This window comes from Scyliorhinus torazame, chromosome 3 (assembly GCF_047496885.1).
Source record: "Scyliorhinus torazame isolate Kashiwa2021f chromosome 3, sScyTor2.1, whole genome shotgun sequence".
Classification (NCBI taxonomy): Eukaryota; Metazoa; Chordata; class Chondrichthyes; order Carcharhiniformes; family Scyliorhinidae; genus Scyliorhinus; species Scyliorhinus torazame.
The window spans coordinates 31,127,280-31,154,216 of record NC_092709.1 but is presented as its reverse complement, the minus strand read 5'-3'; the positions used below and the strand labels follow the sequence as shown (position 1 = coordinate 31,154,216).

The following is a 26,937-nucleotide window of genomic DNA, read 5'->3' as shown; positions in this document are numbered from 1 at the left end:
TGACCATGATAAATTGCCCCTTACTGTCCAAAAGGTTAGGTGGGCTTACTGGGTTATGGGGATAGGGTGGGGGCTGGGCCTAGGTAGTGTACTCTTTCAGAGGGTCGGTGCAAACCCGATGTGCTGAATGGCCTCTCTCTACACTGCAGTAATTCGATGAAATTCTTCTTCTTCTATTCTATCTAGACATTGGGCACATTTATAGGCGACATCAGGTTGATTTTGGGAGCTGAATGCATCTGACGAGGAGTTACGAGGTTGTATCAAGGTCTGGGTTTCCATGGATGAATAAAGAGATTCCAACAAAGAATGGGCCAAATTGAATGAGTGCAAGAGTGATAATACAGAACAATATTATTCAAAACATAGACATTAAAGTTACAAAGCAAAATGAGAAAGAGTATGAAAGAAGACGGGGGAATGAACAAAGTTCCCCATTTGCTGTGGCCTCAGAGTCCATATAATGGGATTGAATTAGTGAACACTTTGGACACCAAAGGCTGTGCAGGAACAGTCAATATGGATTTATAAAGAGAACCATACTATACTAACTCAATTATTTTTTTCCTAACAAGCTACAGTGTGCACAGTCAAAAGGAATGTACCGTATGTTGTATAAATAAACATTCCGAAGGCATTCCGGGTGTTACATTAGAGATTTATTCCAATGTTTTAGGCATATGGCACTAAAATGAATTTAGCACTTTAGTGTCTGGGGGATAGAAAGCAGAAGGCAGGGATAAATTACTCTTTCTTGGGTTAATGGCATGTGAATCTCGGGCTTGTTGCCAGAACCTCTTTTGTTTTTCATTATGGAGATGATTTGGACAGGCACAAAGACGGCTCATATTGAACTTATTTGGTGACAACAAACTTGAGGCATGACAACTTCTGAGGAAGATTTCAACAGGACAAGGAGAGAAGGCGACTGATGGAAATCACTGTGGAGAATAACGGGGCAGGATTTTTTTCTGCCTCTGGCAGATTTGTAGGTGGGGAGCTATAAAGATTCTCGGATGACCTCCCCACCGGGATCCCGCCCACCTCAATCTCTCCGTAATTTCATGCTGGAGGAGCTATGCCTAGGCTGGCTGGTCCTCCCTTGCCTCAGTTGAGGCTTGTAAGTGGTCAACCAACTATTGAACACTTTAAAGGCTATTTCCCATCCAGTCTCAATTTTCAGGCTGGATAGAGGGGTAGAGGGACAGGAGGAGACTTGGAAAATAACTCAGCGGGGAATGGAGGGGGTTGGGTTGCATCTCCATTAGCAGCCTCCTTTCAGCATTGGGCACGCCCCTCCTGACACTAAAAGGACTGGCCCCTGCAAGACGTCCCTCCCCCCTTGACTTTTCCATTATCATCTCAACGCCCCCTCTACCCAACACCCTTGGCCTCACCTTCCCACGTCTCCCTGAAACTCCCAAAACCTTGGGGACTTAGGTTCTGGGGATCGCTTTTAGCCAATTCGATTGGTCTCCAGCTCCCCAAGGTGGGACTTCCTCTTGAGTGAGGGGCAGAAGTCCTGGCTCAGTGAATTAACCTTTGTTGGAGTGTGAAATGGCTGCTGGGCAGACAGTATTGATGGTGATGTGTTCTCAGCCAACTCCTTGGATGACAGGAAGGGAAGACCCACCTGTCATAATATACACACAAGTATATGATGGTGCAGAGACAGACACAGAGTGACACACTGAAAGACCAATCAACACACAGAAAACAGCAGCCAATCACCAGACAGGACACGGCCACTATGTAGCCAGAGGGCACTAGTTTTCCCGCTCATTCGGGATGCAGCCTCTGAGACAGCCAGAGCCCGTGATCAGTAACACGAACATCTACCATGTGCTAGCAGCATAGTCTGGTCAGGTTAGCCTCAGGTCTCCAGCCAACCTAACGTGGTGTCAACCCACAGTGCAAGTGTGTTTAACAGCTCATAACTAAATAAAATAGAGTTGTACTTCTCCAAGTGTTGGTAGCCTGTCTCTCTCACTGCCCTGGTAAACGCAGTCCTCGCAGACCCAGCATACCCAACACATCACCACCATCCTAAAAATCCCAGCCATGAAGTAGCAGATTTTTGTAAAAAGCGTAACAGAAGTGAGTACGCCTCAAAAATAAGGGGCTGGATTCTCCGTTTGAGAGGCTAAGTGCTGACGCCGGGACTAAATCACAGTTGTTCTATGTTCACGATCGCGGCGCCGTTCCCAGAGCGATTCAAGACATCCCAATGGGCCAGCACCGACGCCATGTGGAATTCCAATGCATGCCGGCATGTGAGACACTGCAGAGCCTGACAAGCAGGAGCTGCATATAGGCACTCGACTCCCCACACACCCTCATCCCAACCAAGAACTTGGCACTGGTTACGCTGGAACAGGCCCATCCCATTGATGGGTCGGCTGGGGCCAGAGGGTACCTAGGGGGGGTGGTCTCGGGAAGCACCTATACGCCCCATGACGCTAAGTTCACAGTAGGCAGCCAGTGGTGTGCACAGCCAGATGGCTGCCTTGCAGGCTATGGCAGTGGTGGTCCGTGCTCGTTCACCCCGACCCCATGCCTACCTCCTGGCTGCGCTCCGCTACTCCCCCCAGCCCTGAAAGAAACCACCCCCCTGCCCTGCGGCATAACTGTCAGTACACGATAGCGATGTTGGACACTTTTTGTACCCCCTCGCTCTCCCTCAGCCTGTTTCCAGATATTAAATACCATAAGTGAACTTCGTCATTGGTCATTCCTCCTGGAGGAGGCGGAGCATCGCTGGGATCCCGGAAATTGATGGATCGGGCCTGTAATGATATGACAATGGCATTTACTGTACAATTTGCATGCCCAGGTTGTTACACGGCCCAGCACCGGCCTCGATTTTCGGCTGACGTGCGATTCTCTGCTTGATCGCATTTCCCGATACCGGCGTTGCTGGACCAAGAATCCCGCCCAAGATTCTTAATGGAGTGAAGGAAGGGAAAGAATGTTTTAATGTTCAATTAATTATGTTTAATCTTTCATGAGAGCCAATTTTTTTGAACAGCGAAACAATTCAAAATTACGACCCTGCAATTGATTTCCGAAAACGACCAGATAAAAGTTATATTCTTTTTAAATTTCAAAACAACTCCATTATCTGATATGTTCACCTTTCTATACTAGATAACATATTTGACTTATGTGTCCAATATCCCTCGGAGGTACATCAAAACTGTTTGTGATAGGTTTTCTCATTTGAAATGATGAGCAAGATAATTAAAATTGAATGATTCTGACTCCATTAGTGTCACTGAGTGTTGAGTCCAAGCAGCAACAGAGAATGGCAATATCAGAGCTTACCAGCGTGATTCAGGGTCCCCACTGCACCCGGAGCGAATCTGGATGCAACGGGTGAACCACACTCGAGCCCAAAATCGAGCTCTGTGCCGGGTGCCAGTTCGATCGTGTGTCACCCGACTCACTCCACCTGATGCAATCTGGATCTCACCCTGACTAGGCGAGATCCAGATCTGAATAGTTAACTGAGCCAGAAGCTGGACGACAGATTCGCCCAGCGCCCGCCCAGGAATCAGCGGCAATGCATGGGAGACCTCATCTGGGTGCCGTTTGGTATTGGTTCAAACAAGTGTGGCCCAGTCATAACGGCACCCGAGGGGGTTTCCCAGGCCATTGGAGATCCCAGGAGGTCAGGGACATATAAGGATGGCATCCTGATACTTCCCCTGTCACCCGAGCACCTCAGCACTGCCCGCGGACACTCTGCCAATGCTTCCCAGGCACCATGCTAGTGGTGCCAGTGTGCCCTGCTGACACTGTCAGGGTGCCAGGGGAACTGCCAGAGTGTCAAACTGGCAGTGTTAGGATGCCCAGGTCCCAGGTTGACACAGAATCACAGAATACCACAGTGCAGAAGAGGCCCCTCGGCCCATCAAGTCTGCGCTGATGCATGAAAAACACCTGACCTGCCTACCTAATCCCATTTGCCAGCACTTGCCCCATAGCCTCGAATGTTATGACGTGTCAAGTGCTCATTCAGGTACCACCCGTTCCAGACGATCACTGCTCTCTGGGTAAAAAGGTTTTTCCTCGAATCCTCCCTAAACTTCGTGCCCTTCACCTTGAACTTATGTTCCCTCATAACTGACTCTTCAACTCAGAGGAACAGCTGCTCCCTCTCCACACTGTCCGTGCCCCTCATAATCTTGTACACTTCGATCAGGTTGCCCCTCAGTCTTCTCTGCTCCAGCAAAAACAACCAAAGCCTATCCAACCTCTCTTCATAACTTAAACGTTCCATCCCAGACAACATCCTGGTGAATCTCCTCTGTACTCCCTCCAGTGCAATCACATCGTTCCTATAATGTGGAGACCAGAATTGCACACAGTACTCCAGCTGTGACCTCACCAAAGTTCTATGCAACTCCAGCATGACCTCCCTGCTTTTGTAATCTATGCCTCGATTGATAAAGGCAAGTGTCCCATTTGCTTTTTTCATCACCCTGTTAACCTGCTCTTTCTGCTTTCATAGATCTATGGACATCAGCCAAGGTCCCTTTGTTCCTCGGAACTTCCCACTGTCAGGCCATTCATTGAATACTTCCTTGTCACATTACACCTTACAAAGTATATCTCCTCACGCTTTTCAGGGTTAAATTCCATCTGCCACTTTTCTGCCCAGTTGACCATCTCATCTATATCTTCCTGTAACCCAAGACACTCAAACTCACTATTAACCATCGGGCCAATCTTTGTGTCATCTGCCAATTTACTGATCCTACTCCTACATAGTCATCTATGGATACAAATGACAAACAATAGGGGACCCAGCACAGATCCTTTTGGTATGCAGGGATCTGTCATCACCCTCTATCTCCTACACCAAAGCCAATTTGTAATCTACCTTATCAAGTTTCCTTGTATCCCATGTGCATTTACCTTCTTTATAAGTCTCCTATGTGGACCTTGGCTGAAACTTTGGTGAAATCCATGTAAATGACATCAACCGCACTACCCTCATCTACCCACCTCAAAAAGTTCAATCAAATGTGTTAGGCATGACCTCCCTCTGAAAAAGCCGTACTGACTATTCCTAATCAAATTTTGTCTGTCCATGTGGAGATAGATTCTTTCCTTCAGAATTTTCTCCAATAGTTTCCCTTTCACTGACTTGAGACTCACTAGCCTGTAGTTCCCTGGCTTATCTCTACAACCTTTCTCAAATAGTGGGACCACATTAACAGTTCCCCAGTCTTCTGGTACCTTCCCCGAGGCCAAAGAGGAATTAAAAATTTGGGTCAGCGCCCCGGCAATTTCCTCCCTCGCTTCCGACAGCATTCTGGGTCACAATTCATCTGGACCTGGAGATTTGTCCATTTTTATGCCTGCCAACACCCCCAATACCTTGTCACTCCCTATGTCAAGAACTCACAGTCTTTATCTTCTATATCGACCTCTTTGTTCTCTTGGGTGAAGACAGATATGAAGTATTCGTTCAACACCAAACCAATGTCCTCCGGCTCAACCCACAGATTTCCCTGTTGGTCCCTAATGGGCCCTACTCTTTATCTGGTTATCCTATTCCCATTGAGACACTTATCGAATATCTTGGGATTTTCCTACTTTTCTATACGTATATCAATGGGAAGAGGATCAGATACTGACCAGTTTCTCTCTGGTTTTGTGGATAAAGTAATTTGTGATCTAATATTGGTTTTGGTCACATGAACCACTGCTATTGTCCACCGAGTATGGTTTGGAAGTCCGAAGCCAGCTAGATGATGACCATTCATGCTTACTTATGATTAACTGGTTTCTGATATTCTTTTTTGTCAAATATCATAATCGCAGGCAGTGAGTCTAGGAGTCTAACGACTTTGATTTTCAAGCAAACCACAAAGAATGGCAAGTGAAAAATCCCACAGATATTTTCATCTTTGTACGGTTACTCAAGGGGGAAGGCACCCACCCATGGGTATTCAATCCGGAACTTTCTAGAGACTTGAGGCAGAAATTCCAAAAGTCACCTGATCTTTAGAAGCTTCAGATTAGACCGGAAGACAACCATAAAATTTGCAAGCCTGCCTTTACTTGTTGTGAAAAATCCCCCTCAAAAATGTACTTAATCAAAGATCTGTACGCTGACGTGAGGAAAATGTTTTTTTAAAAATAAATTTAGAGTACCCAATTCATTTTTTCCAATTAAGGGGCAATTTAGTGTGTTCAGTCCACCTATCTTACACATCTTTTTGGGTTGTGGGGGCGAAACCCACGCAAACACGGGGAGAATGTGCAAACTCTCACGGACAGTGACCCAGAGCCGCGATCGAACCTGGGACCTCGGCGCCGTGAGACTGCAGTGCTAACCACTGCGCCACTGTGCTGCCCCGTGGGGAAAACGTTAGGAGCATGGGGACAAATCAGTGAAAGCTTATTCATGCTAACAAAGAAAATTACTACATACTTATGTACATGTGGGTTAGCCGCAGTGCACAGAAAAAATGGAGTGCCTCGCTTTTTTAGATCACAGTATTTCAATTTCTAATCATTTTATTTTAATGGCAAAACCGTAATATTCTTAATTGTATGATTGCCTAAAAAGATTAAGTGTGGCCCTGTAATTGCTCGTCATTATTCAGACATGTAAGACTTTACACAGTTTTATATGACTTTGCAGTTTTTAAATAGATCTCAACTAATACTGTTTGCTAAGATAGTAAATGGGATGTAATTCAGGATTAAGTACTTAGCTATGTCGGCTGTTAGCTGAGGAACCATATAATTCCACCAGCTGACACAATAGAGGGCATGCCTCTGGCACCCTGCCAGAAATGGGACTATTCACAACAGAGGAGGTATCAGAAATGAATTATCCAGCTGTGGAGAGCCTCTTGAATTACGGGTTATCTTCAATATCCCTTTGAGCCAATCTATTTTCAGCCTATCTACATTTGCTTCTGTTACCATTTAAGTCGGAAATAAAGCAACAATATTTCAGTCATATGATTTGTAGGTATGGCATTCAAATAACTCTTTCAAAATGAAGTGAGATTGACAAATTTGGATTTAAAAGCCTGCTAGTAAAATAATCAGCTTGCAGTCAAAGAGGTTCAGCTGAATGGTGTCCTTTGTAACTTTCACAGTTGTATTGATTTTGATTTGATTTATTATTGTCACATGTATGAGTATACAGTGAAAATATTGTTTCTTACGTTCTGTACAAACAATGCATACCGTACATAGGGAAGGAAGGAGAGACTGCAGAATATAATGTTACAGTTATAGCAAGGTGTAGAGGAAAGATCAACTTAATACGAGGTAGGTCCATTCAAAAGTCTGATGGCAGTCGGGAAGAAGCAGTTCTTGAGTCGGTTGGTACGTGACCTCAAACTTTTGTCTCTTTTCTCTGACGTAAGAAGGTGGAAGAGAGTATGTCCGGGGTGCATGGGGTCCTTAATTATGCTGGCTGCCTTTCTGAGGCAGCGGGAATTATAGATAGAGTCAATGGATGGGAGGCTGGGTTGCGTGATGGACTGGGCTACATTCACGACCTTTTGTAGTTTCCTGCAGTCTTGGGCAGAGCAGGAACCATACCAAGCTGTGATACAACCAGAAAGAATACTTTCTATGGTGCATCTGTAGAAGTTGGTGAGGGTCGTAGCTGACATGCCAAATTTCCTTAGTCTTCTGAGAAAGTAGAGTCGTTGGTGGGCTTTCTTAACTATATTGTCGGCATGGGGGACCATGACAGGCTGTTGATGATCTGTACACCTAAAAACTTGAAGCTCTCGACCCTTTGACATTGCCATTGAGGGAGAGATTATTGTCGTCGCACCAGTTCACCAGATTCTCTATCTCATTCCTGTACTCTGTCTCGTCATTGTTTGAAATCCGACCCACTACGGTGGTGTCATCAGCAAATTTGAAAATCGAGTTGGAGTGGAGCATCGGTGTATAAGGAGTATGGAAGGAGGCTGAGGACACAGCCTTGTGGGGCACCGGTGTTGAGGATGATCGTGGAGGAGGTGTTGTTGCCTATCTTTACTGATTGTGCCCTGTGGGTTAGAAAGTTCAGTATCCAGTCGCAGGGGGAGGAGCCGAGGCCAAGGCCATGGAGTTTGGAGATGAGTTTCGTAGGAATGATGGTGTTGAAGGCTGAGCTGTAGTCGATAAATAGGAGTCTGACATAGGTGTCTTTGTTATCTAGGTGTTCCAGGGTAGAGCGCATGGCCATGGAGATGGCGTCTGCTGTGGACCTGTTGCAGCGGTAGGCGAATTGTAGTGGATCAAGGCAATCCGGGAGGCTGGAGTTCATTAGTGCCAAGACTAACCTTTCGAAGCACTTCATGATGAAAGATGTCAGAGCCACTGGACGATAGTCATTGAGGCACGCTGCTTGACTTTTTTTTGGTACAGGGATGATGGTCGTCTTCTTGAAGCAGATAGGGTCCTCAGATTGTTGTAAAGAGAGGTTGAAGATGTCTGCGAATACCCCCGCCAGCTGATCCGCGCAAGACCTGAGTGCTCGTCCGGGTACCCCATCCGGGCTAGTGGCTTTCCGTGGGTTGACCTTCGAGGAGGCTGCTCTGATGTCTGCAGTGGTGATCTCAGATATAAGTTCATCCGCGTATCCTGGGGTAGAGGGCTCGCTCTCGCTGACCCCTTGTTCAAAGCGGGCATAGAATGTGTTGAGCTCATCAGAGAGTGGTGCCTTGGAGCTGGCGATTTTACATGCCTTCATCTTGTAGTCCGTTATGTCTTGCAGACCTTGCCATAGATGGCGGGGATCTGTGTGGCTAGCCTGGGACTCGAGCTTGGTCCGGTACTGTCTTTTGGCACCTTTGATGGATTTCTTTAAATCTTATCTGGCTTTCTTGTAGAGGTCAGGGTCGCCTGACTTGAACGCCTCAGACTTAGACTTCAGCAAGCAGTGGATATCCCTGTTCATCCAGGGTTTCCGGTTGGGAAACACGCGGATTTGCTTCTTTGGCACACAGTCTCCTATACACTTACTAATGAAGTCAGTTACTGTACTGGCGTAATCGTTCAGGCTGGTCGCAGAGTTTTTAAATACTGACCAGTCCACTGACTCTAAGCAGTCCTGTAGGAGATCATCCGATTCCTCAGACCAACAATGCACGACTTCCTTTGAAGGATTCTCCCGCTTCAGTTTTTGCTTATAAGCCGGGAGCAGGAGAACAGCCTTGTGGTCAGATTTGCCAAAGTGTGGGCGGGCGATAGGGCGGTAGGCATGTTTGATATTTGTGTAGCAGTGATCCAGGATGTTTGGGCCTCTGGTGGAACAGGTGACGTGTTGGTGGTAACTTGATAGTACGCTTAACATCTCTATATTGAACTGAAGGTGTACACCTTTGGGAAATGAACATACGACATAGAAGAAGTAGGTCATTTGGCCCCCCAAACCTGCTCTGCCAGTCAATAAGATAGTGGTTAATCTGTTTGTGTTTTGAATTCCCCAATTCCATCTACCCCCGATTAAATTTGGTTCTCTTGCCTAAAAAGAATCTATCTCTCCCCACCTTAATAATATTCACTAACCCTGCCTACACTGCCTTCTGAGGCAGAGAGTTCCGACGTCGCACATCCCTCTGAGAGAAATATATTCTCCTCATCTCTGTCCTCAAAGGGAGACCATAATTTTAAAACAGTGCCCCCTCATTCTGGACTCACCCACAAAAGGAAATATCCTTGCCACGTCCACCTTGTAAAGACTGTTCAGAACCTTATATACTTCAATCAAGTCACACCTCATTCTTCGAAACTCCAAGGAAACCAGCCCAATCTGTCTAACCTTTCCTCGTAAGACAATCTGCTCATTCCAGGTATCAACCTAGTAAACCTGCTCTGAGCCATCTCCAATGCATTTACATCCTTCCCTAAATAAGCAGACAAAAACTGCACACAGTGGACAGAGGCACAGTGGTTAGCACTGCTGCCTTACGGCGCCAGAGACCCGGGTTCAATTCCGGCCTTGGGTGGCTGTCTCCGTGGAGTTTGCACTTTCTCCCAGTGTCTGAGTGGGTTTCCCCTGGGTGCTCCGGTTTCCTTCCACAGTTCAAAGATGTGCAGGTTTGGTGGATTGGCCATGCTAAAATTGCCCCTTATTGTCCAAAGATGTGCAGATTAGGTGGAGTTACGGGGAGAGGGTGGGGAACAGGCCTCGGTAGGGTATTCTTTCAGTGGGTTGGTGCAGACGCGATGGGCCCCATGGCCTCCTTCTGTGCTGTAAGGATTCTATGGTATTAAAGTGTCCCGTATGATTGAAGTGTAACATCCTTTTATGCCCTCTCATAATAAAGGACCACATTCCATTTGCCTTCTTAATAACTTGTACCTTCACACTAATGTTTTGTGACTCATGCACAAGAACACCTAGATCATTCTGCACCTCAGAATTCTGCAGCCTTTCTCTGTTGAAGTAATACTTTTTATTCTTCTTGCCACACTAAACAGCTTCACCTTTTCCCACATTAGACTCCAGCAACCAGATTTTTGCTCACTAAATCAACCCATCCATATCCATCTGCAATCTCCAAATGTCCTCTTCACAACATACTTTCCCTGTGGGGCTCCATTTGTCACATACAGCCAATCAGGAAAAGACCCATTTATGCGTACTCTCTGTTTTCTACCAGCCAGCCAATCTTCATTCATGCTAATACTTTACTCCTACACCATGAACCTTAACTTTCCACAATAACCCTGATGTGGCACCTTGTGAAATAATTCTCCGAGTCTGCACTAGGACCACCTGTGGCACAGCAGGAGATTGGCCCACTTATCCCACTAATTTAACCACCTTCATGGTTACAAATTATACTAAATTTCTGATGGCACCAGTAAACATGATCACAAACATATCCTATTAATAGCTCAAGGATAAACTCCACCGTTATAACCATGTCTATGAATTTGTTATGAATATACATAATAAATATCTTGTTACATTGGTGAAACTCCATTTGGAACAGTTATATTCTTGATTCCAAATATAGTAAGCATGCCGTGCCACTAAATTCGAAATCAATCACAAAATCCATTTCGCACAATTCAATTCTTTCCCTTAATTTTGGTTTCTGTATCTTTGGGTGGAGGTTTCCAAAAAAATGGCCAAGTGCCACGTTCAGACTGAAAGCCAACTTGTGCCAGGTTTTCTCTCCAGGTCATCTGACACTTTGTTAAAAAAAAAGCATGGGGGCGTGTTTCGCGCTGTCCTTCTTAAGGAGGCGGGGCCTCAAACACCAACAAGACCGGTTCCGCAGAGATCAGGGTGCCATTTCTAAAGAGTGCCTGGATATCAAAGTTATGAGACAGGCCCTGCTCTCCCCCCCACAGACTTCCGGGTCCCACCTCCCGTCTCCCTGCCCCATCCAGACACCATCGTCAGCAATTTCCTTTCCATTCATCACCAGCATAGACTCATAGGATCATAGAATTTACAGTGTAGAAGGAGGCCATTTGGCACATTGAGTCTGCACCAGCGCTTGGAAAGAGCACCCGACTGAGGCCCACACCTCCACCCTATCCCTGTAGCCCAGTAACCCCACCTAACCTTTTTGGACACTAAGGGGAATTTAGCATGGCCAATCCACCTAACCTGCACGTCTTTGGACTGTGGGAGGAAACTGGAACACCCGGAGGAAATCCACGCAGACACAGGGAGAACATGCAGACTCTGCACAGACAATGACACATCAGGGTATCGAACCTGGGACCCTGGCACTGTGAAGCCACGGTGCTAACCATTATGCTACCGTGCTGCCCGTGCAGACTCCGCATCGACAGTCACCCAAGGCTGGAGCCAAGAGTCAAACCTGAAACCCTGGAGCTGTGAAGCAACAGCGCTAACCACTGTGCTACAGCAATTCCAGCCACACCCCCTATCATGCCCCCCCGCCCCCATTTGTGACCTGGCCCCAGGCCCTGCGCCCTTGGCCCCACCCCATTTGCAATACCAATCTGGCACTGCCAGGGTGCCAGAGGACAGAGCCAGGGCACTGCCCTGTTATGTCCTAACCACCCAAGGGCTGGATTAGTTTCCACACTCCCCTGTGGTCATCTCGACTGCTGCAGAGCAGTGCAGTGATTCCTGCTGGCGTGACATCATGCTGACGCAGGGGGGGGGGCGGCCTTGCTAAGCGTGAATCGATTACGTCACCCGCAGGGGGCGGGGAAAATGTCGCCATTCAATACGATCGTGGCTGACCTTATCTCGGCCTGAAATCCACTTTTGTGCCTGTACTCATGAAAAGTCTGTTTATCGCCTCCTTAAATTTACTCAATGTCCCAGCATCCACTGCACTCTGGGGTAGTGAATTCCACAGATTGCTTTGAGAGAAGCAATTTCTCCTCATCTCTGTTTAAAATCTGCTTATCCTAAGACCATGACCTCTCATTCTAGATTGCCCCACAAGAGGAAGCATCCCCTCTACATCTACTCTGTCAATACTTTTTATCATCCTATAAACCTCAATTAGATCTCCTCTCATTCTTCTAAACTCAAGAGAGTCCAGACCCAAAATGCTCAATCTCTCTTCATAAAACAAACCCCTCATCTCTGGAATCAATCTTGTCAACTTCCTCTTGACTGCCTCTGATACAACTACGTCCCTTCTCAAGTAAGGGAACCAAAACTGTACACAGTACTCCAGGGGCGGTCTCACCAATGCCTTATACAGTTACAGCTACACTTCCCGACTTTTATACCCAATTCCTTTAGCTATAACGGCCAAAATTCCATTTTCCTTCCTCATTACCGGCAGTACCTGTGGTGGGAATCAGCCAGGTGGGAGCCATGGCATATGGAAAGGCGTTCTGCAGCCACCAGTGTGAGGCCGTGTCAATTTCGATTCCTGGGCCTCAATTACTTGCTCTTGGTCAGTTTCCCACACAAAACTGGTGGAAAATGTCAGCTGACCAAAAGATGGGAGGGCAACATTGGGTGGAAGGAGGACATTTCAATGAGTCCAAAACAATAGTCGCTGACATTCCTGGGCCAGAGGAGACCCAAATCTTCTGAGTTGAAGACAGAGGAGCCTTCCTATTCCTTCGGACCAAAATGGAATCTCAAATAACATAAGGAAAAATACCCCAGCCCTGAAAGCCGCAATTACTGCCCACTCAGGACAACACATAGTTAACAAAACAGTGAGATCCAGTTTACATTATCAAAGGCTGTTCCTCATAATTAAACAAGGGCTGCATTGGTTTCTGGTGGATGTGCTTGGAGGAACTGGTAACTGTTGTGGCTCCAGGAAAAGAACAGGCAGCCAGTAGTGAGTCCTACAAGCAACTTTAACCATTCCTTATCGGTCAATCTTTAGTTTGTTGGGGAGAATTTTAACCCCTCGGGATGGGTGTGAGTAGAGGAGAGTAGCGGGGGTTACAAAACGAAAAGGAATCTGGCTGGCTGTGGAAACTCATTGCAAGAAGTACTAAATCCAGATCCTGTTGTTAAAATTCAGCAGGACCTCGAAGAATCCCACCTTCCCCGCTTTCTCCCCATCTGCCTCACAGATAACTCATCTGAATCTGGGCTCAAGGTACATTGTGATTCGATTTAGAAGGTGTTCTAGCTGATCCATTCAATATCTGACCCAAGCGTCATCGAGCCAATGCTGGTTGTAATAGTGAGATGTTTTCATTCCCTACCACTCTTTACCTTAAAAATTAATGAGCCACAAAATCATATTACACTGCCATCTTTCAAATAAAAGCAACTTAAAATGTCCAATGCATCCAAAAATTAACACCAGGGTTTTGGCTCAATATCATAGCTTTATGAAAACGAATTAATCAATTTTCAACAGCTAAGGGAAGATGCTGGTAACAATACACATTTCTATAATGATGTTGATGACTTTCACCATTTTAAAATTTCCCTAAATACTCTGAATTCCCATTCTGATATTCCTAATTCATTGGGGGTTATTTTGTATCTGCGTTCACCATGAGCGCAAACGGCGACCTGGGCGCAAACTCGGAAAACGAGATGCTCGCCACCAAGGTCTTATCTTCTGATTTTCCCTGCACTTCCCCAGTGCCATAATGAGGCTCCCCTCTGCCAAATCTTTCCCCCACATAAAGAGATTCCCCCCTCGCTGAGGTGACATCACTTACGCGATGATTATAACTGCTTTTGCAATGCCAATCTAGCAGTGTCACCCTTGAAATGCCACTCTGGCGGGTTGCAGGGGGTGAGAGGTGGGAGAGGGGGGAAGAAATACTTCTTTCAGTGCCCTTTATCTCTCGGGAGCCGGCTTTCTTGGCTCTATCAGGCCCCACTCCAGCAGCGTGATGGCTAAACAACCCCCCCCCCCCCCCCCCCCCCCCCGGATTTTCTGTACACAGAGTGCCAAAGAATCTGGTCAGAAAAAGTGGCTGTGCAACTGGAGAGCTGCACGCTAGTGGTGTGCCTTACTTCTTATAAGAATTAAGTATTGATTATCACACTGCTTACCCATGTAGGGCTTAGTCCCAGCCATGGACGTAGCTTTCTCAGAATCCTTCAGCACAGTTGCTATGTTGAAATCAGTGATGTGAACATGTCCTTCAAACCCAAAAAAAAACAATTGTAATTGAAAAGGAGATTTTCTGGAAAGAAAAATGATGCAAGGAAGAAATGCAGCATTTCATCTGACAATATCACCTGGTACCATATTGCAGAAGAGTGCTTAGTTGTTAAATTTGTATATTAAAAAATGAACAAATGACTTAGAAGTTGGGTGCAATAGGAGAGATTTTGTTGACAGACTGGACAACTTGTTTTCAAGGTGTAGCTTACCATCCAATGTGGTTTTCAAGAATTGCATGAACACTGACCCTGGGAGGCTTTATGGCTTCCTGGACAGGGAATTTGAGCTTTGGAGCATTGATGCTTACATACAATTCTACATGTGCTTGTCTCACAGCATTTTGGAGATTTACGAGTGCAACAGACAAGAAATTATCGTTTGATGTGAATTGATGTACGAGAGCTTCAGCCACAAAGGACATGCTGATGTCATTTAGCGCAATGTCTTTGAGTTACTTCACCTGGGGCACTCTTCTCTCAGAAGAATCACAATTCTCTAAACAGTAATGAAAACAATAATACAAAAATGAACGTCTGAAGCCACTTATTTCATTTACTTTTCCCCAGTACTGCAATCACCTGGGCAGCTCAAAGGAATATCAGCTTTACCTAAACCACATTTTCTTTTCTCAATCGATAATTTCCTTCAGATGTTGGCATGTAGTAACGGGGCAGCCAAAATAACAACCTTCACAAATTTTAATTGAAAAAAAAGAACAGGTTCGTAAATGCATGAATATCGCTGGAAAATGCAATCATCTCTGTCTTCACTAATGTTTTGACCCTTGTTCCTCCTGCAAAAATAATTGTAAGGTTAGGAGAAAAAAAAAATTGTCGCTGTTAAGACCTTATTACGTTTGTGCACAAAGTATTTCTGTAAGTCAAAACAAGACACAATTTCACTTTTGGCTTATGCTGCATTTGTGTACAACAAGTGAAAAACTACTTGAGGCACGATCAATTGAACAAAGGTTAGAGTTGGATACAACTGAGGCTTTAGTGCTCTAAGATATGTGGCCTCCCACAGCAGCTGGCGAAATGGCTGCTGCACGGAGGACACGCATATTTATACTCCGCCTATTGGGCGGAGCCAGCAGGCAGGGACTACCGGCGAACCTGTAGTACAGGTCCTACCTTACATCACCTAATACAGGTGCAACAGTGGTTTACCACATTCAACCCCTGTTAAAATTGAGCCCGGCGGGGGTGGTGGAGAACTATATACAGCAATGAATTTATATTTACAATATTTGATCAGAAAAAAAAATGTCTTTTGAAGTCCGGTGCCAGTTAGAGATTTAACCGGTCTGGTGCCTTGATGTTCCGCTGGGAGCGACGTAGCGGTGGCGGCGATGTCGATGCTGGCCTGATGTTCGGTGACTCCGGGAGTGTGCCAAAATCCTCTTCATCCTTGGGCGTGGGCAGGGGAAGGACGGATGGTCCTGGTGGGGTTAATGATGGAAGCGCTGGGGGAGGGGAGGGTGGTGCCGGGCCGGAGGGGTGTGTGTGCGTGAAACCTGCTGGTGCCAGGTTCCTGAGGGAGACAGTATCTTGGCGGCCGTCGGGGTATGCCATGTAGGCATTCTGGGGGTTGGCATGGAGCAATTGCACCCTTTCCACCAACAGGTCCACCTTGTGGAGGCGGACGTGCCTACAGAGCCGGACTGGTCCTGGAGCTGCGAGCCAAGTCGGGAGCGACACCCCGGATGTGGACTTCCTGGGGAAGGCAAAAAGATGTTCATGGGGTGTGTTGTTAGCAGCGGTACACAGCAGTGACCGAATGGAGTGGAGTGCATCAGGTAGGACCTCCTGCCAGGAAGAGGCTGGGAGGTTCCTGGACCGTAGGGCCAGTTGGATGGCCCTCCATACCGTCCCGCTCTCCCTCTCTACCTGCCCGTTTCCCCGGAGGGTTATAGCTGGTCGTCCTGCTGGAGGCGATACCCCTGCTGAGCAGGAACTGAAGCAGCTCATTGCTCATGAATGAGGATCCCCTGTCACTGCGGATATAGGCGGGGAAACCGAACAGAGCGAAGATGGTGTTTAGGGCTTTGATGATGGTGGCAGACGTCATGACGGGGCATGGGGTGGCGAAGGGGAACCTGGAGTACTCGTCGACCACACTGAGAATGTATGTGTTTCGGTCGATGGAGGGGAGGGGCCCTTTGAAGTCCACGCTGAGGCGTTCAAAGGGGCGGGAGGCCTTCACCAGGTGCACACGGTCCGGCCGGTAGAAGTGCGGCTTGCACTCCGCACAGACCTGGCAGTCCCTGGTGATTGTCCGTACTTCCTCGACGGAGTAGGGCAGGTTGCGGGCCTTTATGAAATTGTACAACCGTGTGACTCCCGGATGACAAAGGCTGTCGTGCAGGGTCCGGAGTCGGTCTACTTGTGCGCTGGCACATGTACCTCGGGATAGGGCGTCTGGGGGCTCGTTGAGTTTGCCGGGACGATAAAAAATCTCGTAATTATAGGTGGTGAGCTCGGTTATCCACCGCAAGATTTTATCATTTCTGATCTTGCCCCGCTGTGTGTTATTGAACATGAAGGCTACCAACAGTTGGTAAGTGAGGAGAGTGAATCTCTTACCGGCCAGGTAATGCCTCCAATGCCGCACAGCTTCAATGATAGCTTGGGCCTCTTTTTCGATGGATGAGTGCCGAATTTCTGAGGCATGAAGGGTGCGAGAAAAGAATGCCACGGGTCTGCCTGCGGCTCGGGCGACATCCAATGCGTCGCTCTCTTATTGAAAGGGCAGTGTCTCGTCTACTGCGCGCATCCCGGCCTTGGTGATATCGGCTCTGATACGGGCGAAGGCCTGCTGTGCCTCGGCCGTCAGGGGAAAATGGGTGGACTGAATGAGTGGGCGGGCCTTGTCCGCATAGTTTGGGACCCACTGGGCGTAGTACGAGAAGAACCCCAGGCAGCGTTTGAGGGCCTTGGGACAGTGGGGGAGGGGAAGCTCCATGAGGGGGCGCATGCGGTCAGGATTAGGCCCCAGAACTCCGTTCTGGACCACATAGCCGAGTATGGCTAAGCGGGTCATGCTAAATACGCACTACTCCTTGTTGTAGGTGAGGTTGAGGAGAGTGGCGGTGTGGAGAAACTTGGCAAGGTTGGCATCGTGGTCCTGCTGGTCATGGCCGCAAATAGTGACGTTGTCTAGGTACGGGAAGGTGGCCCGCAAACCGTATCGGTCGACCATTCGGTCCATCTCACTTTGGAAGACCGAGACCCCGTTAGTGACGCCGAAGAGAACACTGAGGAAGTGATAGAGACGACCGTCCGCCTCGAAAGCGGTGTATGGAGGGTCTGATTTACGAATGGGGAGCTGGTGGTAGGTGGATTTGAGGTCTACCGTTGAGAAGACCCAGTACTGTGCAATCTGATTGACCATATCAGATATGCGTGGGAGGGGGTACGCACGAGCTGCGTGTACCGATTGATGGTCTGGCTGTGGTCCACGGCCATTCTGTGTTTCGCCCCAGTTTTAACGACTACCACTTGGCTCTCCAGGGGCTATTGCTGGCCTCGATGATGCCTTCCCGAAGCAGCCGCTGGACCTTGGACCTGATGAAGGTCCTGTCCTGGGTGCTGTACCGTCTTCTCCTGGTGGCGACGGGTTTGCAATGCGGGGTTAGATTGGCGAAGAGGGAAGGCAGATCAACCTTTCAGGTCGGGAGGCACCACACAGTGAGGGGTGGTAGGGGCCCGCCGGATTTGAGGGTTAGGCTCTGGAGGTTACACTGGAAGTCCAGACCGAGTAGTAGGGCAGCGCAGAGGTTAGGGAGGACGTAGAGGCGGAAGCCGCTGAATTCTATGCCCTGGACCATGAATCTGACCGTGCAGAACCCCCGGATCGCGACGGAATGGGTTCCGGAGGCCAGGGAAATTCTTTGGTTGGCGGGGTGTACCACGAGGAAGCAGCGCCTGACCGTATCCGGATGTATGAAGCTTGCGGTGCTCCTGGAGTCCAGCAGGCAAGAGGGTCACGTGGCCTTTGATTTTCACACTGGTCGATGCGGTGGCCAGGTTGTGCGGACGACAGTGGCCGATCGTCACTGAGGCGAGTCGTGGTCCATCGTCGCTGACGTCGGATGATGGGGAGCCTGGGGTGCCCAGGTCCTAGAATGCTGTCGGTGTCCATGTCCCGTGGGGGAGACAAGATGGCGGAGCCTGAAGATCCTGCGGGGGACAAAATGGTGGCGCCCATGGGCCGCACGCTGCGGGGGTTGTACAAGATGGCGGCGCCCAAGGGCCGCACGTGGACTGAGGGGGAGAAGATGGCGGCGCCCACTGGCCGCACGTGGTCCGGGGAGATGAAGATGGCGGCGCCTATTGTGTGTAGGCTAGGGGGGTGGGGGGCGATAGCGGCGACTGCGCGGGCCTGGCACACCGCGGCGAAGTGCCCCTTTTTGCCGCAAGCCTTGCAAATGGCAGCGCGGGCCGGGCAGCGTTGGCGAGGGTGCTTCTGTTGGCCGCAGAAGTAACATAGGGGCCCCTCGGGGTGTGTAGGTTGGTATGTGGTACAGGCGTACTGGCTGGGTAAGGCCCCCGCTGGGGCAGCCGTCTGTGGGGTCCACGAGGGGTAGGAGGGGTGGGCCGCGCGGCTGGTGGGGTAGGCCTGAATGTTACGTGAGGTAACTGTCATGGAGAGCGCTAGTTCTTTGTTTCAGCTAGGTCGAGTGTGGCCCCTTCTAACAGTCTTTGGCGTATGAGGTCCGACCCAAACCCCGTTGCGAACGCATCCTGCATAAGAAGGTTGGAATGTTCGGTCGCCGTAACGGCCTGACAGTCACAGTCCCGGACGAGTGGGATTAGGGCCCACCAGAAGTCTTCTATGGACTCACCAGGGAGTTGAGAGCGCGTGGCGAGTACGTGCCTGGTGAAGAGCGTGTTCGTTTTCTGTGCGTAGTTTTCTTTGAGAAGCGCGTAGTTTGGGGCGTCCTGGATCAGCGGAAACACATTGGAACTCAACCTTGATTACAGGATCTGTATCTTCTGAGCCTCTGGAACAAGGGTGGTCGCTGAGTTGATGTACGCCTCGAAGCAAGCTAGCTAGTGATTAAAGTCCTTTTTGGCGTCGCTTAATTGCGGATCCAGCTGCAGGCGATCTGGTTTGATTCGGAGGTCCATCTTATAGAAAATCTTACTGCAATAAATTGAGGCACGATCAATTGAACAAAGACTAGAGTTGGATACAACTGAGGCTTTATTGCTGTGAGATGTGTGGCCTCCCACAGCAGCTGGCGAAATGGCTGCTGAATGGAGCACACGCATATTTATACTCTGCCTATTGGGCGGAGCCAGCAGGCAGGGACTACCGGCGAACCTGTAGTACAGATCCTACCTTACATCACCTAATACAGGTGCAACAGTGGTTTACCACACTACTAAACTATTACAGTGACAGAAAAAGATAGTGCTGTGGTTATTTCGTTGTCAGAGTACTGGCATGAAACGGCCACTAATGGAGACAGCATGCGGTATATTGAAAATTAATAAATGTTTTTTGACGAATGGCATCTGTGTGCCGACCTGTGCATTTCCTTCTTAACATCGATTACCTGAATGTATCAATGGCAATCAGGTGAAGAGTGGTGGAGAAATTTGGAGAGCTTGTCTCTCATCTATTCAGAAGTGACTCAGCTTGCAGCTATGCCCTGATTCCTAACACCTCAACACGGAACACTTCCGGAAGCCCATTTGATGTTGTGGCACGAATTCCACGGCCTTTTACAGTGCCTGCATCACACATTTTCAACCAATGTTTGGATAGACGCATCAAGAAGCCATTTTGATGAGTGTACTCTTGAAGATACACTTGATTATTACCCTCGCAAGTTGACATCCCTGAAGCAATCCATGTAGTAGTGTTTTTAGGTTACAAATTTGAATTGTGTGGTCTTTTAGTTTGAGGTAGTGGCGGAATTGCAATGAAACACAGGGCCCCGGCCAATGTGGAGGGGGCTGCTGCCTTTTCTTTTACTCTGTCTTTTCTGTGGCTCTGTTCCAATTATGGCAATCAGTGAGTTTGCCCTTCTTTCTATGTTATCTATGTCTTAATGCTTAGAGTCACCAGGTATCGAATGATATCACCACAAGTTTCAACCGGCTATCGATCAAAGAGCCAAACACCAGTTAGTTAGTTCAAGGTCAAGGGTACTTTATTTACACACACAATTAATCATGCAACATAAACATTACTAGTTAACTACACCTATTAGGTAAGACAACCTGTACTTAACTTCGGGCACCTGGCTTAGGTCAGAGAAACAGTGGCCGCTGTTCAATTCTGGATCTCTCGGGTTCGAAGGAGTAACTGCTGCTCAGCTGGGCTCATCCGTCTGGTAGCGAGCGTTGAACTTGGACTTGCTTCTGGTGTTGCTCAATTGGAGATGGCCGTGACCGGGGTACCAAGGCCAAGATCGCCCCAAGAGAGAGCGAACATATGGCAAACTCTTCTCATACTCGAGGGATTTTCACGCTCTTTTGGGCGGTCCTTCGATTTGGGCCTTACTAATTGGGTGATCCCTGATCACTCCGTTCGATTCCTTAGCCAATAAGTGGGCTGGGATCTGGATGGCTGGGCGTGTCCCGGGCGGTCACTGACCCCGTTGTTTGCGTTTCCCTTGAACAGGGAGTGGCACCAAAATGTCTGGGGCTGTCCCGGTTGCTTGAGTACCAGTCCTTTGTTTTGGTGAAGGTGGGCCATCAAATGCTAATCGGCCCCATTAAAATGCTAATTGGACGGAGTTTCGATACCGTCTGGATTTCTTGCTTACGAATATGCAATTCAAGCTCTGGGTCTGCCTGAGTCTTGGCTTGTCCATTTTACCTGCCAGGCTTTGCGAGTTTCTCTGTACCTAGTTGGAAGTGGCCATCCCTGATGACTACAGGGCCCATGCCGGTTGGTGTCTGTGGGCACCAATCAGAGCCTGATAGCTCTGTATTTGCTGATAGGTTGAGCCAATCAGCAGGCAATACAGGGTGACATCAGATTCTGACTGATTGAATCCTCTTGGAGTGGGAGACTGGTGAACATTGAGGTGACTAGGAGGGAGAAAGGCAGCAGTCAAGGCGAAGATCTCTTAACCAACTTTTGAGTGAATTGCCCCCAAAAACATTAGGTGGTGATCCAGCCAGCCGTTAGGACTCAGGACCCGGGAGCAAGCCGTCTTCGAGTGGAGCGGAGGTGACACAACCCTCAGTCCAGGACTAAGGAGGGCTGGGCAGGCCAAAGCCAGGCAACCAGCAGTGAGGCAAGGTCATCAAGATGAGCTAAAAGGAAAATTCGCAGGAGTTGAGCGAAATGGCGAGAAAAGGATGAGGGTAGTGGTGAGTGAGCCGGCCGGGACTCGGGATAACTGACGTCAAGCAGCAAGGGGAGCAGGGGCAACCCGACCCCCAGGGCTGTGCGCAAAAAGCTTGCTCTTTCAGAACAATCAGATTCATTAAAATCAAGAAACGTTGGTTAATATGAAGCGACACTATCAATCTAGCCCCCCCAAAACACAGAAAATTGAAGCGAGGCAAGAGGACGAAGCAAAGCAAAAGGACAGTTTGTCATTTTACTTTAAAAGGTTTGAAGAATGGAGTAGTGCACAAACTGCACATTCATCATCAGCCACCAACAGTATGGGTGAATTATCTGATGACTTAGACTTGCCGATTTCCGGAGAAACCACAGCAGCCTGAAAAAGTTGACCATGAAGTGGAAACTAAAATGGCAAAAGATATTTATTCTGTTGAAGTGAGGGGAGAAACCTACCCTAAACACATTGTCTTGTGGCCAAAATCTGTTCCACTGGGTATGATAGAATATTTTGTACGAAATAAACCAGAAAACATAGGTAATATGGAAAATTTGAGAAAAGCGTTTGAGGTTGGAGGCCGAAAGCAGGTTAGAAGTTTTGATGTGCCCCATTTTCTGAGGGTGAAGAGGGATGACGGAAATTAGAAATTGGTTGCGTTTATCAGAAACCTCTAAGGCAGTCTCCTGCTTTGTTTGTAAATTATTCCCTGATGTTAGGAAAGGGAAACGAGCATTCGTCGATGGGTACTCCAACTGGAGAAATGTTGAAAGAGATCTTGCTGATCATAAAAATCTCGTATTAAAGCTATCTGTGTGTTCTGATGGTATTTTGAAAATCACTAGCTTTAGTGTGACTACCATTTTGTAGTTTGAATTAATATTTTCTGAGCATTTTGTGCTGAAATTGATGGAAGCCATTTTAATAAAATAACACAATATTGGAAGTCAGCCAGATTTGTTAAGTAGACAGTCTTAGTTATGAGTCAATGAAAGAATAGATCATTCATTAATAGATACGTTAGAAAGGCTGGAAATATAATTTGGAAAACAAATGTTTATCACTTTTGTAATTATAAGCCTATTATTAGCACTTGATTATTAATATACACTTTTAAAGTGCTGTGAGAGTAAAGATTGTTGTGTGTTTCTCAGAAAGCACTTAACTCTCTTTGATGTGGTCCAGGAGCTGTCAATCATAGCTTGTTGTCTTAACCTGTGGCTAGCTTCACAGCTGACTATTTCAAAGCCACTCAAGCTTGAAGGGAGATGAATGAAACAATGTAGACAGCTGTGTGTGTGTGTGGGGAAGCTATCAAACACAGACTACTAAAATCAATTTCACAGAGAAATGAATGAATGGCTCGCAGATCAAAGATCTGAGGGGGTTTAAACCAAGCTGACTGGTTTTCTCTTTCCAGGAATTGACCTGTGCCTGAGCCAGGTGTATTGTATAAGTGAGTTTTAAAGCAGTGATTTTTTTTCACTGTCTCTGTCTGGACTGCTCTCTAGCTTCCAGATACGGGTCTCTCTTCTGGGGAGCTTCCAGAAAGAGTCCCCCCAGGAGAAGGCAGCCACACATAGCGGGAGAAGACCGGAGGGGACCTGCCGGAACTGCGGCCCACTAACCGTCGCAGAGCAAAGGCAATGGACCTGGTCATTCAGGTTGGTGAATGGGCAGTCGTTGTGGCAGAGGTTGACATCGGAGATCCAAGTGAGCCCCCAATGAATTGCGATGTCCCTATGGCACGTGAGTCACCACCACCCCCCAACACCACCCCTGGACCCCCCCCAGCACTGCGATCTAACCATGCATCTTTTCTTTTATCTTGCAGGATCACCTGACGATGATGTGGGCCCACCCGGGGCTCCTGCCCCCGGCCACAACCCATCGACTAACCTGGTGGCGAGGCGGGGCCTGCTGGTGACCCGCGGCCACCGCCACAACCCCGGAACACATGTCCGGGGACGACATCGACTTCTCGTCACTGTTGTCACCGGCACCCTCACCATCCCAGAGACACTCGCCTTGGTTGGACATGATAGTCGAGAGGCTCCTGGGGAACTATCTGGTGTGCAGCACACACGTGATATAAGGTGATACAAGGTAGGAACCACAAGGGGGCAGAAGGTCAGAGGGCGGCCCGACCCCAGGGACTAGCTGCCATCCAGACAGGTCTTGCACATCTGGAAATGGTGGTCCCATCAAGGTCGGAGATGCAGGCGCACAGCTGGGGACTGCAGAAGGGGGTTTCAGCAATTATCCACCGCCTACAAGTGTGGTTGGAGGAGTCCAGCCAGCTGCAGGGATAGAAGGCGGTGCCGACCATGCGTGTTACCCAGGCCAACACCACACCGACGCTGCCTTTGGGACCGTAGAGCTCCAGCAATTCGGGAAGGCAGTTACTCTCTGAAATGGAGAATACTGCCCATAGTCTCCCAAGCTGAACTGGGGCTGGTTTAGCACAGTGGGCTAAACAGTTGGCTTGTAATGCAGAACAAGGCCAGCACCTCGGTTCAATTCCTGTACCGGCCTCACCGAACAGGCGCCGGAATGTGGTGACTAGGGGCTTTTCACAGTAACTTCATTGAAGCCTACTCGTGACAATAAGCGATTATTATTATTATTATGATTAAGCGGAGAACCACGTCCACTGTCAAGTTCTGAATATACATTGGCGACACCCACTTTATCTCACCTTCACCTGTCCTGACCCCTCCACTATCTCAAAATTGTCACACTACTTGTCTGAAGCTGAGTGTGGAGTTTTGCTCTGCCATTAAACTTTTACATTTTTCTGGGTGCCATAGTTTGCATGTGTCTTTGATGGCAGCATAACCATAATTAAGATGAGGAGGTATGTGCACATGCCTTAGCAGGTGGATCTGCAGAGTGTTGAGGGAAAGTTACATTTACATCTGTGACATATCTACCTGACCACCCCCGTCTACAGAACAAGTACAGCTCTTTAAACACATCTCATGAGGGTAGCTACATTGCCTACTCTTCACCTGGGAGACAGCCACAGAATTATTCTGTCTCAGACCCATTAAGACCCATTAACCGCCTGGAAGATTCTGATGGCTGTAGGGTGATTCGGGAGAGCAAGGGTTAATGTGGGACCAGAAAATAATACCACCCACATAGTGATGTAGAGACTCACATGATAGTATACTGTAGTAGAGTCGGTAAGGAGCCAGCATGGAGCCAGCACCCATGGCAGTATCTTAGATATGTATATAGTTATGGCTGGACAGATGGTGTGTGATGTAGAGCGAGGCCAGCACAGCAGGTTTAATTTCCATATCGGCTGGGGTTATTCATGAAGGCTCCGCCTTCTCAACCTTGCCCCTTGCCGGAGGTGCGGCGATCCTCAGTTTAAATCACCACCAGTCAGCTCTCCTCATCAAAGGAGAAAGCAGCCTACGGTCATCTGGGACTATGGTGACTTTGCCTTTAATAAGGATGGCACGTTGGCAAAATTGCAAAATTGCCCATAGGTGGGGTTACGGGGATAGGGTGGGGTTTGGGCCTAGGTAGGGTGCTCTTTCAGAGGGTCGGTACAGACATGATGGGCCAAATGGCCTCCTTCTCAAGCTAGTCCACCAGGTATTTGGGTTCCACTCTGCCAGTGGCTTTCAAAATGATCTCAAGCCTGGACTTTTAAGATACTAAAAATGATCTCAAGCAATCAAAGCGGCCAAATCTCTGAATCGTTGGCACAACAATGTATTATACTGGTGTCAGATACAGTGCTTCACCATTTTCCACATCGAAGCCACCTGCTCTTTGACTGGCACGTTTCTCAGACAGATAATGCACAGTGTGAGACACTCGGACATGGGCAGCACAGGGGGTCCTCAGCTAGTGGCCTTTGCGTGCAGGGCACTTGGCCATGGTGAGTGCTATGGGTGTTGGCATGTGGTGCAAGGTGGGGTGCATGTGGACTTCTGGCGGGTGGGGTTCAATCGCCCCCCACCGCTGGGGGAGGGGAGGGGGGTACGGGTATGTGGAAAAGGGGTTGGTGCAAGGACACGGTGGTAGTAGTGACTCACCCTGGCTGGTTGGGGGGTTGCTTATCCTCACCCAGCGCCGTCTACCGGTCCACCTGTTGTGGGCCTCACATGGGGGGTGGGGGGGGGGGGGGGGGGGGGGGGTGATGTTTTTGGGGGGTGTGGGACATGGGTGGTGCCAGGGTATTGGAGCTGGTGACTCACCCCTGCTGGCCTGAGGAGGTTATGCAGTTTCTTCCTTCACTGCTGCCTGGTCCAGGTGGTGGGGCCCATGGTGCACACGGCCTCTGCCACCTGCACCCAGGCCCGGTTGATGTCGGAGGGTGGCAGCCTCCTTCCCACCCCGGGCAACAGGTTGTCCCACCTCTCATCCACGGCATCCAGCAGTGTTTCCAGTTCTGCATCGGCGAGCCTCGGTGCCGCTCTCCGGGGTGGCATCTTCGTGGCTGGAATGAGAGTGTGTGGGGAGTGGAGAGCTTATATATGGCTGCAGCGTGTCAGGCTCTCGAGAGCCAATCCCGACCCCAGCGAATCACACACCAGCTTGCGTTGGAATTGCACTAGTTCCACGTGGCACCAGTGCTGGCTCATTAGCATATCCTCAATGGCTCAGGGACCGGCGCCGCCAATGGGACTGTAGAACACCAGCGATTCGGGTCCCTGGCGTCAGCACTTATTCTCTGAAATGGAGAATACCGCCCACAGTCTCCCAAGTGGAGAATCCTGGTCAATGTCAAGTTCTGAATTGTTATGGGCGAGCTTTTCAGAACCCCAAACTGTATCATGGAGTTCAACCAACCTCCCCCTTTAATGGATTTGTTGCTTTTGAAGCACGCGGCTTTTTCCCTCGGTGTGGGATTACAATTATGGACACGTGGGTTTTTAAACACAAAACACTGTTTATTCCATGAGCTCAACTTAACATCTTAAATAAACATTGGATCTCTTAACACCCCTTATTTCAAAGATAACTCAGAAAATATTGCAACAGTAAATAATTCCTTAAAATGTTCCTTCAAACTTCCAAGAGACTTAACAC

The 26,937-nt window shown here is 48.4% G+C and overlaps 1 protein-coding gene across 2 annotated transcripts in view; it reads right to left on the bottom strand.

Moving 5' to 3' along the window:
- LOC140408389 (serine/threonine-protein kinase 32B-like) overlaps nt 1-26,937 on the bottom strand; it is a 510,363-nt gene that overhangs the window by 89,194 nt on the left and 394,232 nt on the right. The window contains exon 6 of one of the 2 annotated variants that reach the window (XM_072495512.1): nt 14,462-14,551. The exons of the other annotated variant lie outside the window; for it this stretch is intronic. Coding sequence (XP_072351613.1) covers nt 14,462-14,551 — 90 coding nt within the window. The remainder of the gene's footprint in view (nt 1-14,461; nt 14,552-26,937) is intronic. 2 annotated transcript variants of the gene reach the window in all.